This window comes from Physeter macrocephalus, chromosome 4 (assembly GCF_002837175.3).
Source record: "Physeter macrocephalus isolate SW-GA chromosome 4, ASM283717v5, whole genome shotgun sequence".
NCBI lineage: Eukaryota > Metazoa > Chordata > Mammalia > Artiodactyla > Physeteridae > Physeter > Physeter macrocephalus.
The window spans coordinates 53,544,515-53,559,398 of record NC_041217.1 but is presented as its reverse complement, the minus strand read 5'-3'; the positions used below and the strand labels follow the sequence as shown (position 1 = coordinate 53,559,398).

The window sequence follows — 14,884 nt, the reverse complement described above, 5'->3', positions numbered from 1 at the left end:
AAGGCTATATATTCTGTTACAGCTGGGAGCCAATCAGCCTCCAGACTCCAGTGCATTTCAGCAGAGAAAGGAAGCGGGATAGGGTGACATAACACACTAGACAGTGGCTAGAAATAGGTATGGGAAAATCCAGGAATGGAGCTTCAATTTCTAGAAATGTTTCTGTAAAAGGCACCACCTATGTTAATGTTAATACAAAAATGCCAAAGCTGTAATTCTGTATTCCTGGAATATAGGCTGCATATGGCTACAATCTATATTACATGTGAATGTATAGAGTGGGCATATATATGAATTACAAAGTACTGAGGTTCAGATCCCTTTTTTTTTTTCTTTCCCTCCTACAGTTTTGAGAAAGGATGAAATCTTAGTTAACATTGTTTAGCTCTGAGTACAATTCTGAAATAAGGGTCTTAGAAGGTTGAAACCCATTTCCTTTCCAGGTCTTAGGGTGCAGTGTTCAGGCTCATTCACTATGGTGGCTAGTAGGTCACCTGTGCTATGAGCATGATTATGTTGGATGACTCAGCCGAGGTGGTGACATGAACACAGAGGCCTAGAACAGGGAACTTGGAAGAGGGAAAGTGAATAGGAGGCAGGGCTGCCTTTTTATTTTGAGGTACTAGGTGAGTCTCTTTACGAATGCCAGCCAAGGGCAAGTTTCCATCGGCTGAGATCCTTTTAGATTCCATCAAGTAAAGATTTGGGGAAAAAAAAGGTGCAGGATGGGGCTTCCCTGGTGGCACAGTGGTTAATAATCCACCTGCCAATGCAGGGGACATGGGTTTGAGCCCTGGTCCGGGAAGATCCCACATGCCGCAGAGCAACTAAGCCTGTGTACCACAACTACTGAACCTGTGAGCCACAACTACTGAGCCTGTGCTCTAGAGCCCGTGAGCCACAACTACTGAGCCCATGTGCCTAGAGCCCATGCTCCGCAACAAGAGAAGCCACCGCAGTGAGAAGCCTGCGCACCGCAACGAAAAGTAGCTCCCGCTCACCGCAACTAGAGAAAGCCCGGGTGCAGCAACGAAGACCCAATGCAGCCAAAAACAAAATAAATAAATTTATTTTTTAAAAAAGGTACAGGAATTAGAAAATATAATTTTGTGGCAAAGTGTAGAAAGTCCAGCCATGATTTGAAAATAACAAAGAGGCCATGATCCAAGTTCGAAGATCTCTTTTATTGTATTAATGTTTCCTCAAAAGCCTCTTCTTGTTTGTTCCACTTCTGATTGTTTTCTCTTCCTGTCTAGAGTTAAAGGGAGAGCCATAAGCATGGAAGCATGATTTTAAAGTGGTGAAATTTTATCCTGAGAAATTTGATCTCAGTGTTTATTCCCTGTGAAACATTGGCATTCTTTTTCAAAATATATTTGTTTGGGGGACATCCCTGGTAGTCCAGTGGCTAAGACTCTGTGCTCCCAATGCAGGGCGCCTGGGTTTGATCCCTGGTCAAGGAACTACATGCCGCAACTAAGAGTTTGCATGCCAGAACTAAAGATCCTGTTTGCTGCAATGAAGGTCCCACACACTGCAAGGAAGATCCCGCGTGCCGCAAATAAGACCCGGTGCAACCAAATAAATAACTATTTTTCAAAAAGAAAAAAAAATTTGTTTGAGAAGAAATAGTTTCAGATCTATGAAGGTCATACCAGAATTTGCTAGTAAGTAGAGTATCATGTTCTATGGAAAGAGACCAGAGAGTTCAGGAAAGATGCATCCTTTGGGTCTATCATAAGATTTTGTCTCCTTTTCTTTCTGTGTCCCAGCTGGCATCCAGGATCCTCCTCCCCACTTTCCCCACGTGTTTGCTGTAGTTGGTCCTGTCTCCAGGAGCCAAAAACTCTGGGCCTGGTGTAGTCTGCACCCACCCCTGTTAATTTCCTTGATTAAGCTGCGTGCTTTTTTTTTTTTTAATTGCAGTATAGTTGATTTACAATGTTGTCTTAGTTTCTGGTGTACAGCAAACTGATTCAGAGATATATATATATTCTTTTTTATATTCTTTTCCATTATGGTTTATTACAAGATATTGAATATAGTTCCCTGTGCTATAGTAGGACCTTGTTGTTTATCGATTTTATATATAGTAGTTTGTATCTTAAGCTGCACACTCTTGATGTGAGCCTGGCAGTTGAAGGCATAGAAGGTGGGGAAAGTCCTGACAGGTGTTGTATAATAAGTCATATGTTAGCTACCGCCCCCAAAGACACCAGATAGGCATGGGGGTCCAGTTCAGCTCTTTCAAGCTTGATATAAGGGCTTTAGGGACACCTGGAATGTCAACTCATCCTTTAACTGTAACTTCAGCTGCAGTGGAACGAATATGGCTGACAGGATGGGCCAACAGTCCTCTGGGCCCTCTGGATTTCAGATGATTCTTTCTGTGACTTTTGTAGGTAATGTTTACCTCTGAATAGAACGCAGTCTGAAGCATTTAACGCTCTCTGGAACTTTTGTGAATAGGTGGTTTGCAGAGAGCTCTGCTGTAACTTTTGCATGGACACACAGGGGTGTGGCCTCTCCCCCTATTTTTTAAAGAAAGATAATGCAGTCTTTATTGATCCCTAAGGTCCTGTAAGATAACACTATCTCAATAAAAGAGGAGTGCTAAGTAACCCTATTTAGGGCTTTTTTCAGGGGAGAGGACTGTGGGGTGTGAAGCTTATGAAGAACCTGGGCCGTTAACATGACAATGCAAATGGCGGACACTGATGAATGTCCTGTGAGCAGCTGGGGCAGCCTGGCAGGCTCCTCCTGGGCCCTCTGTGTGAATGCTGTCATACTCCCTGCGACTCGAAGGGGTAGGATTCATGGCCCACTGGTTTTGATTTGCTTGCCTTGGCGCGAGTGTGTGTGTGAGTGTGTGTGTGTGTGTGTGTGCGTGCGCGTGCGCCCCTTGCCTTCTGGTGATGGATATGTAGGCAGTGGCTGGTCCTGTTTCTCATTAGCACAGCAACCCTTCAATGAGACAGAGAGACAAGCGCTCTCCAGAACCTCCGGAACCTGCAAGTTTAATGGCCTCAGGTCCTGTGCGCTTAGCTGAGAAAAGGAGAGACTTGCTGTGGGGAATCAGTTTTTTGTTTGGGGAGAGGGGAGAGTGGTTACCGTAAGAGCTGGGCCAGGGGTGGGATCAGAGCGGCTTCCACTCAGCGGGGAGACCCCCGAAGGTGAGGGCTCAGGCAGCAGGGAGAGCTGGCTCTGGCAGGGGCTGAAGGAGCCAGGTGCTTGCTTGAGCATCTACTGTTTCGTCCCTGAGGGCAGTCCCACCCAGAGGTCAAATCTCAACACCAGTGCACCAGAACGATGGCTTGAGCCACTTATTCAAATGATTCTAAGAACATTCAGGAAATATTTAGAGCACCTACTATGTGCTGGGCATTTCATTAGGAGCTTGGAACTTTCAGGTGCAAATACTGACTTTGACCCTGGAGTTATTATCATGATTATGGGGCCGTATTTTAAAATAAGAGAGCACTGTCCTTACAGCTTTGGTTTCTGTCCAAGTGCTTTTTCTTAGTCCTTTCAGTGAGCGGATTTTGGGCTGTCCCTTTAGTCTGAAGACTCCCGGTGCTCTTTATTCTAAGTCGTTTCTTTTTTCTTTTTTTCTTTGGCCGTGCCCTGCGCATGGCGGATCTTAGTTCCCTGACAAGGGATCAAACCCGTGCCCCCTGCCTTGGGAGCACCGAGTCTTAACCACTGGACCGCCAAGGAAGTCCCTTAAGTTGTCTCTTTTTAAATTGTGGTAAAATGTACATGACATAAAATTTACTGTCTCAACCACTTTTAAGTGTGCAGTTCAGTGGCATTAAATGTATTCACCTGTTGTGCAACCATCACCATCATCTTCTCCAGATCTTTCTTGTATTTCCAGACTGAAATTCTGAACCCATCAAACAACTCCCCATCTCCCACTCCCTGCTCTACATTATTTTGAAGTAAAATAGCATTTGGAACACTCCAGAGAATGCTGTAAGGAGAGAGACCCAGATGACTTCATTAAAACTCTTATTCACATGTTCATTCCTCAAACATCTCCTAAGCTCCTAATGTGTGCCCCTACAGCTTCAGAAACAAATGAGATTCAGACTTTGGTCTCAAGAGGTTTACCTACTGGTAGGGGAGAAAAGGGTGTAAATAAACAAGCCCTCAGCCTGTTATGATGGCTGTGGGGCAGGTGTGGAGGGTAAAGAGGAGCGGCTGAGGCAGTGTCAGGAGGACCAGGGTGGACCCTCATCTGAGCCTTGATGGACAAGCAGGTGTTGGCCTTGACAACAGAGGGGGAGGAGGGCGAGGTGTGTGGGTGGGGGTGTGTGGGTGTGTGGGTGTGGGGTTGGGGGGAGCATCACGTGTGCGGGCGTGGTGGCCAGGGCGACGGAGGTGAGCACAGGTGCAGGGCCTTGTGGGCCTGGCCGAGGACCGGACTGCATTTTTTTTGGAGGAATTTCTTTATTGTGGCATTTTATTTATTTAAAAATTTTTTTATTTTATATTGGAGTATAGTTGGTTTACAATGTTGTGTGAGTTTCAGGTATACAGCAAAATGATTCAGTTCTATGTATAAATATATCCATTCTTTTTCAGATCCTTTTCCTGTATAGGTTATTACAGAATATTAAGAAGAGTTCCCTGTGCTATACAGTAGGTCCTTATTGGTTATCTATTTTATATATAATAGTGTGTATATGTTCATCCCAAACTCCTAATTTATCCCACCCCCCCACCCTACATTGCCCCTTTGGTAACCATAAGTTTTCAAAGTCTGTGAATCTGTTTCTGTTTTGTAAATAAGTTCATTTGGATCATTTTTTTTAGATGCCACATGTAAGTGATATCATATGATACTTGTATTTCCTTCTGCGTTTTAAGCAGGGGACCAGACCTGTGCTCTAGCGTAATCGCTGGCAGCAATAAGGAAAAGAATTGGAGGGATGCAAGACCTCAGTGCGCCCAGCAGGAGACTATTGTGAGATTTTAAAGGAATATCTTGTCTTTGAAACATTTGGTTTCACTGGAACTTCTGTTTTCCTATGAAATATTTTGTGGATGTCAGATCCTCCTCATTTCTAAGTGTGGGAGGGACTCATGTCTCTCCTGGGTTTGAACATTCAGCTTCAGATGCTGGAGGCTGTAGAGATGAGTCGCTAAGAGAGGGGATTTGTAGTCACTTTTTAAAACGTACAGATCTGCTCATGCAGTGAGGGCTGTGTTCATTTTTCTGCCCGAGGTAGGTGTACAGTTCATGGGCCAGTGGTTACCAGGGAAAGAGTAAGAGAAAGGAAGCAGAAAGAACCAAACCACAGAAATAGTCACACACTTTGCTCACGACCGGAGCAGCACTTGGGGTCCTCTGGAGTCAGTGCGTAGATCCTTTTCTCTATTGTCGGGAAGTGGGGTGGGGGCCATGTGCCCTCCCCTCCCCTACCCCAGCCTTTCCAACGTTGAGAGGCCGGAGAGTCATAACAATTACTGTGCCAGCAAGGAATTTGCCAGAGCACTCAGCGTCTTTCCACAGTAAAGTTTCTTCTCTTTATCTCTTTCACACACAAATTCAAACCCTTTTTTTCCCTTTAAATCACTTTTGTGCTGTTTAACCTCTTTACCCTGATTCTTCCCCCTCCTGTCTTGCTCCTTTTATAGTAGTTTTCTGCTAATGGATCACCTGGATAAGATTGCCCCTGGCTTTGTGAGAGCGTCAATTAGCGCGCACACTGACAAGGCGGCGCTCGCTTGCTCAGCGGCCTTGGTGTGGAGATGGATTGGGCCTGACTCCTTTCATCTGAAAGTAGGTTATCGATTAGCACGGATGCCAATTTACTGCACAGGCTCTTGCCAACCCCTCTTGATCTCATTATGGTGTAAATTTTCAAGATTGTATCACATTAGCTCAGGAGAATTCAGGAGAGAAACATGTACTAGTAAAGTAAAAAAAAAAAAAAGAAAAAAAAAGTCACAGGCTTCCCTGGTGGCGCAGTGGTTAAGAATGGGACACAGGTTCGAGCCCTGGTCCAGGAAGATCCCACATGCCGTGGAGCAACTAGGCCCGTGTGCCACAACTACTGAGCCTGCACTCTAGAGCCCGTGAGCCACAACTACTGAAGCCTGCGTGCCACAACTACTGAAGCCCGCGCACCTAGAGCCCGTGGTCCGCAACAAGAGAAGCCAACGCAATGAGAAGCCCATGCACCGCAACAAGGAGTAGCCCACGCTTAACCGCAACTAGAGAAAGCCCACGCCCAGCAACGAAGACCCAACGCAGCCAAAAATAAATTTAAAAAAAAAGAAAAAAGGCAACAAGAAGATGAACATTTCTTTCATTTTATTATAATCCAGATAAAAATAATCATGGCTTCACCTGGCAATTTTCTGAGACTGTGGTGTGTGTGTGTGTGTGTGTGTGTAGGTGGGTTGTTTATAAGGCATGGTGACACCCAGCAACAGGTTTTAAAGTACTTTACGTCTTTGGTCTCTTCTTTTGATTCTAGGATTGATTTTCTTGGGAAATTATGATTTTAGGGAAAAGATGAGGCTGTCAGGTAGGTGTATTTGCTCTGGCAAGATTTTCCTAGTTTCAGCTTGAGACGCGGAGATGGCAGAGGAGGGTGTGCTGGCCACCGTGGGCTGGCTGATGTTGATTCTGTGGGCCAGACAATTTGTGTGTAGGCCAGACTGTTGGGCAAGTAGGAATGTGAGATTGTTCTTTTCTGTTTTTAAATAGCTTTATTAAGATACCATTTACATGCCATACAACTTGCCTGTTTTAAATGTACAAATCAGTGGGGTTTAGTGTATTTCCAGAATTTTGGAGCCATCAAATTTTAGAATATTTCTGTCACTCCAAAAGGAAATTGTGTCCATTATCAATCACTCCCCATTCTCTTGGTCCCCTCAGCCATTGGATACCGCTAATCTACTTTTTGGACATTTCATATACATGGAACCATACAATATATGGTCTTTTGTGACTGACTTCTCTCACTTAGCCCAGTGTCTTCAAGGTTCACCAGGTTGTAGCCTGGATCAGAACTTCATACCTTTATTGCCAGATAGCATTCCATTGCGTGGATACACACATGTTATATGTCCATTCATCAATTGATGGATATATGGGTCATTTCCAGTTTTTCACTATTAGGAAAAATGATGTTATGAACATTTGTGTATCAACCTTTGTGTGAACATAGGTTTTCTTTCTCATGGGTGGATACCTAGGAGTGGAATTACTGGTTCTTATGGCAACTCTATGCTTAACATTTTGAGAAATTTCCAAACTGTTTTCCAAAGTGACCGCACCATTTTCATTCCCACCAGCATTAGATAAAGATTCCTTTCTCCACATCCTCTCCAATAGTTGTTATTGTCTGTCTTTTTTATTCTAGTGGATATGAAGAGGTATCACACTGTGGTTTTGGTTTGCATTTCACTGATGACTAACGAGGTTGAGCGTCTTTTCATGTGTTTATTGACCATTCATATGTTTTCTTTGGAGGAATGTCTAATCAAATCTTTTGTCTATTTTTTAATTGGGCTTTTTGTTGTTGCTATTGTTACTGAGTTGTAAGAATCCTTTATATACTCTGGATATAAGTCCCTTATCAGATATATAATTGACCAGTATTTTCTCCCCATCTTTTCACTTTCTCAATGATGTCATTTGAGGCACAAAAGTTTTATTTTTGATGCAGTCCAACTTACTAATTTTTCTTTTATTGCTGTGCTTTTAGTGTCATATCTAAAGAAATCATTGCCTAACTCAAGATCATGAAGATTTATTTTTATATGTTCTTCCAAAAGTTTTATAGTTTTAGCTCCAACTTAGGTCTATGATCCTTTTTTTTTTTTTTAATTAATTTATTTTATTTTTGCCTGTGTTGGGTCTTCGTTGCTGCGTGCGTGCGGGCTTTCTCTAGTTGCGGTGAGCGGGGGCTACTCTTCATTGTGGTGCACAGGCTTCTCATTGTGGTGGCTTCTCTTCTTGCGGAGCATGGGCTCTAGGCACGCGGGCTTCAGTAGTTGCAGTGCGTGGGCTCAGTAGTTGTGGCTCACAGGCTCTAGAGCGCAGGCTCAGTAGTTGTGGTGCACGGGCTTAGTTGCTCCGCGGCATGTGGGATCTTCCCAGACCAGGGCTTGAACTTGTGTCCCCTGCTTTGGCAGGCAGATTCTTAACCACTGTGTCATCAGGGAAGCCCTATGATCCATTTTGAATTAAGACCATTCACTTTTCCTGCAATAAAAAATTTTCCCAGACTCATTGAAGTTTCAACAAGATAGATTTAGAATACTATTGTACATTTTCTTTTCCATTCCTTATTTTTTAACAAAACATGCATGGTGGCCATTACATGCTGGGTAATCAGGACTGCAGAGACTGACGCGAAAGTTGGCACATGAGCAGGCAGGGGGTGGAAATCCTGCCAAAGTCTCTAACACATCTTTGGAGGGGTGGGAGAACTGTCACACAAGCAACTTGGAGGTGGGAGATGGACTTCAGGACCTTATCACTCAGCACAAGAAAGCTTGACTCTTGACCAGCCTCAGAGGTGACAAAGCAAATGAGCCATCAGAGAGAGGCCTGGTGGCATGGCACAATTAAGTCATTGTGGTACCAGGGCAGCCTGCCAAGTGAGCTGTCAGAAGGGCAGACAGTGATCAGGTTTTTTGCTGCAGTGCTGTCATGTAGTTATTTGATAAAGCTGTCTCTCCATTCTTGCTTTCAGTGGTATTTTTTTTAACACCCTATCCCTCACCCTCCTGCAAAAGGCACAGGAGGTTTCTTAAGCACAGCTCTGGTTTTCTTCCCGAGTCCCCCAAGCTTCAGATATGACTTTGGGGGGATGTGGGGGAAGGTGACATGCTGACCATATTTTTACCAAAAACCAAGACTAGTGACACAAGATGGAAGTCACTAGAGATGCAGTGACCTCATAGTATGTTCCCTCTTGCGGCATAAATCGAAAAGACAAATTGAGTGGTAGCCTGTCGAGATGAATTTTAATACTCTGTAACTTGAGCTCCAGGCCAGGTCTCAAAACACTTTGGGCACATTGCCAGATATAGCTTAGTCCTACAGTGAACCGAGTGATCATGGAGAGTGATTGTGGGTTGGCCTTAGGTGCTGATCTCGTCCACACAGTTGAATCATCTGCACACACAAGTACACCCTGTGTGCATCTCCAGGGCAGCTGGTTCACGTTTAATGTTCTTCCAGCCACCATTTGATTTTAAAATCTTGGGGGAAAGTATTGAAGATTGAATGTATTCATCTCTCCTGCATAAAAATAAGAAAAGGCCACTATTTAAAATTCTGAGTTTATGCAACAAATTAAATATGGAGCAACAGTTCTCATCACAAAATGATTTGCCCATGGTTTATCTTTAAAGAGCAGTTTCTCCTTGGTGCAGTTGAGATGGACTTCTCAGGAACTCTTTTATTAGGTATGGAAGTGCGCCTGCACCTGATCTCCGAGGGAGCAGAGGCTGTGTAAGTGCGTGATGGACAGTTTTTAGCAAATATGGCTGTTTGGTTTCTTCCTCCTAAACCTGAGAGGATTGATGGATGTTTATTACTGCTGCAGCAGATAGAGATGTATTATTGAACATGTCCCTTGTCTGCACTGAAAAAGCCTGTCCAGAGCAATAAAATGTTTCTCTGGGTATTTACATCCCAGTACAATGGGAAACCATATGATTCTAGATTGGAATCCAAGACACTCGAATCCACAGTTAATTTTCAGAGCCAGATTTTTTTATACTGCTTCTCTGGGACTATGCAAATCATCCAATTCACATTCAAGTCAACCCACATTTTTGAGAGTCTGCTGTGTGCTAAGGCAGTGGAGATACTTAATAAGACCTGCGGTTCCAGCCTTCAGGAATGGTATAAGGGGGGGAGAGTCTGGACAATATCCAGAGACACAAGTTGTTCTGGGACTAAGTGACTCTAAACATCCTTTCTTAGGTCCTCTCGTTACTCTGAACGTCAGCTTTGTTCTCAGTCAACAACACTCTGGTCTCTCTTTTCTCTCGGCAAAGCCTGAGGGGTAACACATTCCTTATGTCACAGGAATAGGCAGTCATCTGGCAGTTTAATGACCAACATGAAGAATTCCATTTGCCACCAGTTTACTTGTATTTCCAGCATTTATATTTTCTCCTCCCCTCCCATGTATGCTAGTTTTCTAAATACTAGCAACAACGACAAAATTCCCTCATCAATAAGGCACGGACTGGGATGGGTTCTGGAGATGCTGATCCCCTGAGAGCTGTGTGAAATCTCCTTTGGTAAAGAATGGGCCCTGCTTCTCTAACCTCAGGGTAAGTGTCATCCCACTAGCCCCCTTACTGAGTTTCTTCATTTTCTGCTTTATTCGGGTGCAAATGAAACCAGCTAAACAGCCTTGGTAAGTTATCCTCTGGGATGACCTCACTGTGTCTCTCAAGTAAAAGAAATTTCACTAGCTTTATGGTTGACAGGAGTTGTTTTTAGAGAGTGAGCCTGAAAGGCAATAGGAACTGAGAGTGGGAGGTCACAAGGTCAGGAGTCAGAACACCCCGGGAGGGGTTCTAGTCCCACTTTCTGCTCTGAGAGCCGTGTGGTAAGTGACTTACCTCCAATGGGGTCTTCTGTAAAGTGGGAGTCTTAATACATGTCCTGGTTACCTTTTAGGCAAAAATCAAATGTGGCAGTGGAAGTGTCTACTCAATAAAGTGATGTCATTGTTACCATCATCACCGAAAGAACTATGGTAGTACTGGAAAAAGGTCCAGCACTTTTCTAACAATTTATTTCTCCAGAATAAAAGATGGGTAAGACCTGTGGATAACTGGTGCTTTGGCTAATGAAGTGGAGTGTTTCTGTGGTCACTTGCTTTTGACCAGCCTGACAAACAGGAACATTGATGATTCAGGTTCCTGTCTTGACCAAATACTGAACACATTCATTCGTACTTTAGGAGAATATGGATTGGAAGGCTCTTGGTATTTGAGTTTTGTGAGTAGGGAGGGGATGTTGGGAGGTGATGAAATGGTGACTCAGCTTTCATGGCTTACTAGATAATATTAAACAATTATTAGAGCATTTATTAGTCACCTGATAGGGTAAGTGGGTTAAGGGCCATCTTTGCCAATAAGCAAAGGACGTGGAATTAATTAATATTCTCGAGCTTAAGAGTGAGATAATGAAAATTGTGGTTGAGGATTACTTTTCAGATCTTGGAGAAATTCAAGTTTGAATGATGAGCATCTGAATGAGGATAGCCAACATTGCAATAGGAATCAAGGGGCAGATTTAAGACACTGTAGAACATAGATGTGGCTAGTGGGGGAGTGGGTGGGAAGTAAGGCCACTGCAATAACAAGCAAAACCCACCTCCCTCTCTGAGAGCTTCTCTTTGTTCCAGGATCACATTTTCATACTGTCATGTTTGAGTTTGATTTAACAGCTCAGTTTAGGAGAGACATTTTAACTTTCCCATTATGCTTTGCAAACTAGTGACAAGAAAGGTTTTTTTTTTTTTTTTTTTTTTTAAATTTTTGGCTGCGTGGGTCTTTGTTGCTGCGCACGGGCCTTCTCTAGTTGCGGCGAGCGGGGGCTACTCTTCATTGTGGTGCGTGGGCTTCTCTCTGCGGTGGCTTCTCTTGTTGCGGAGCACGGGCTTCAGTAGTTGTAGCGCGTGGGCTCGGTAGTTGTGGTGCGCGGGCTCAGTAATTGTGGCTCGCGGGCTCTAGAGTGCAGTCTTGGTAGTTGTGGCGCGTGGGCTTAGTTGTTCCGCGGCATGTGGGATCTTCCCGGACCAGGGCTCGAACCCGTGTCCCCTGCATCGGCAGTAAGATTCTTAACCACTGCGCCACCAGGAAAATCCCGACAAGATAGGTTTTGAGAAACTAGCTGCCAAGTAAATTCCGCCAACAAAAATGTTTAAACTTTAAAATTGTGAACTGTTGTGCCTTGAGGGTGGGAATGTCACACAGTGCAGCTGCTATGGAAAATGGTATGGTGGTTCCTCAAGAATTAAACATGGAGTTACCATGTGATCCAGCAATTCCACTTCTGGGTATGTGTCCCAAAGAATAGAAAACAGGGACTCAAGCATATATTCACACAGCCACAATCATAGCAGCTTTATTCACAAGAGTCAAAAAATGGAAGCAACCCAAGCATCCACTGATGGGTGAATCGATTATATATCACCATAATATATCTTGTTGTGATGGTAGCACAACAATGTGAATATACTTAATGCCACTGAACTGTACACTTAAAATGGTTAATATGGTAAATCTTATGTATATTTTACCACAGTAAAAAAATAGTGAACTGTTATCTTGCACTGGTGATTCTTTTCTTGGAAAAAAAATCTCCTGGAAAATATAGATTATAATAGTCTCTTCTTACATTATTCCAGCTCTGGAAAGTTAACTATGGTTCTTCTTTTCTTTTTAATGTCATTTACTCTAAGAAAGCAAAAGATAATGATGTTTCCTGGGCCAAGCACACCTTCTTAACACTTTCATAACAAAACAGCTAAGTGTGATTTAAAGTTTATCTCACTCTATTATATTGTTAAGTTGCAAGGAAGCAATGTTTACCTCAGGTTTGATACTAACAATTGGACTGTCTTTAAAAGTGTGTTTGCTGTGCCCTCGGGGCTTTGTGGTCCTAAGGCTGTGGCAGTCTTTGGGTTCTAGATGTCTGCTGAGGGTTTTCTTTCTGAAGGAGTTCTTAAATTAAACGTAATAAACCTTATCCCTCCTGTGTGATGCTCGAGAAGTTAGAACTTTGGGGGCCAGGAAGAGCATCATCTTCTCTAGACTTGCAAGGGTGTTGAGGGAGAGTGAAAGACAGGGTAAGGACCACTCCACAGAAGGGGCTCGTGGGCAGCTGCTCGGATCACTAGGGCTCACTTGCCACGAACCCCTCCTCCTTTTAGGTATCATCAGAATCAAGCCATTTGGTTGCTAACTTTCCATGTAAGACTGTCTACTGGATCTTTAGCCCAGAATTACTGTGGGGTCTGGATTCTGTAGAGGGGAGGGTGCAGGGCAGCAACCTCACAGCTGCCATTAGTACAGCCTGTAATCAGTCACAGGAACCCTGGCTACATTGAAAACAGTCTCTCATTTCCCCAGGAGCAACTCTGCTGATTTTGAAAACACCGGTTCCTAATTCCTGTGCCAGTACCCATTTTCCTCTTGTATATAGGATGTCTTTTCCTGTAAGTTTCCCAAAATAATTCTCTTACTTTTCTTGTCACTAAAACTTCAGCACCTTTGTAAAGCGTTCTTTGATTTGAAGGAGGTGGCCATTTTCCCTTAGTCTCATGATGCCTTAGTCTTGCTGTAAAAAATAAGTACCAAACATGTATAAATAGAAACATTTGTTTATTTGTGATCCTGGTTTTTCCTGTGATAAGATGCCACCAAAATTTGGGAAGAAAGTTGAGAAGAAGTTACCTCCCAACATGGAAAGTAGTAAAGTCAACACCTAATAGATGATGTTATCCATGTGTAGAAAACCTTCAAACAAACCCATCTGAAGAAATGATTGATCAGGGATGAGCTCGTACAGCCAGGATGTGCTCTCTGGAAGATATGACTGTATCATTTTTTAAAAAATTAATTAATTAATTAATTTTTGGCTGTGTTGGGTCTTCATTGCTGCACGGGCATTGGTGCATGGGCTTCTTGTTGCAGTGGCTTCTCTTGTTGAGGAGCACAGGCGCTAGGCCTGTGGGCTTCAGTAGTTGCAGTGCACGGGCTCAGTAGTTATGACTCGAGGTCTCTAGAGTGCAGGCTCAGTAGTTGTGGCGCATGGGCTTAGTTGCTCCGTGGCATGTGGGATCTTCCCGGACCAGGGATCGAACCCATGTCTCCTGCATTGACAGGCAGATTCTTAACCACTGTGCCACCAGGGAAGCCCCTGTATCATTATTATGAAGAGGAATTTATAATCAACTCAATTGTATTGTAATATCTGGCCATTAACTGATGGTACCATGGCTGACCAAGGAAAAGGAGAATTGGGTGGTATTTGTTAGTGTGCCTTATAAACTTCCAAAGGTGAGTGTACTTGACAATTGGTTATAATTATCCCTAGAAGTAGGGCAGATACTGTTGCTACCTACCAGTAAGGCTTACCTGGTTGTTTATGGCCATTGTCCTTGATCTGTTGGGTGTCTTTTTTTATGGGTTGGACATGCCTTCTATTTATGATCAGTCAGGGACTAGGTAGCACCAGGTGTTAAGTATTTTGACTATCACTCCTGCTAGAGGTACAATTCACTAACCAGAACTTCTGCCTCTTTAAACAATGATTAAATAAAACACTGTTGATTAATTTTTATTGTGGTAAATGTACATAACATAAAACTTATTATTTTAAGTGTATAATTCAGTACCCGTCATGGCCTGTTAGGAGCCAGGCCGCACAGCAGGAGGTGAGAAGCGAGCCAAGCTTCATCTGTATTTACAGCCACTCCCCATCGCTCCCGTTACTGCCTGAGCTCCACCCCTGTCAAATCAGCGACGGCGTTAGATTCTCATGAGAGTGCGAACCCTTCTGTGAACTGCGCATGCGAGGGATCTAGGTTGTGCACTTCTTATGAGAATCTAGTGCCTGATGATCTGAGGTGGAGCTGAGGCAGAGATGCTAGTGCTGGGGAGTGGCTGCAAATACAGATCATCATTAGCAGAGAGGTTTGACTGCACAGAGACCATAATAAATCAATTGCTTGCAGACTCATATCAAAACCCTATCAGGGGCTTCCCTGGTGGCGCAGTGGTTGCGCGTCCGCCTGCCGATGCAGGGGAACCGGGTTCGCGCCCCGGTCTGGGAAGATCCCACATGCCGCGGAGCGGCTGGGCCCGTGAGCCATGGCCGCTG

The 14,884-nt window shown here is 43.8% G+C and overlaps 1 protein-coding gene across 2 annotated transcripts in view; it reads left to right on the top strand.

The window, feature by feature from the left end:
- The window catches only part of KIF26B (kinesin family member 26B), a 499,837-nt gene that overhangs the window by 23,038 nt on the left and 461,915 nt on the right, over positions 1–14,884 (top strand). The window contains exon 3 of one of the 2 annotated variants that reach the window (XM_055084204.1): positions 4,588–4,644. The exons of the other annotated variant lie outside the window; for it this stretch is intronic. Coding sequence (XP_054940179.1) covers positions 4,588–4,644 — 57 coding nt within the window. The remainder of the gene's footprint in view (positions 1–4,587; positions 4,645–14,884) is intronic. 2 annotated transcript variants of the gene reach the window in all.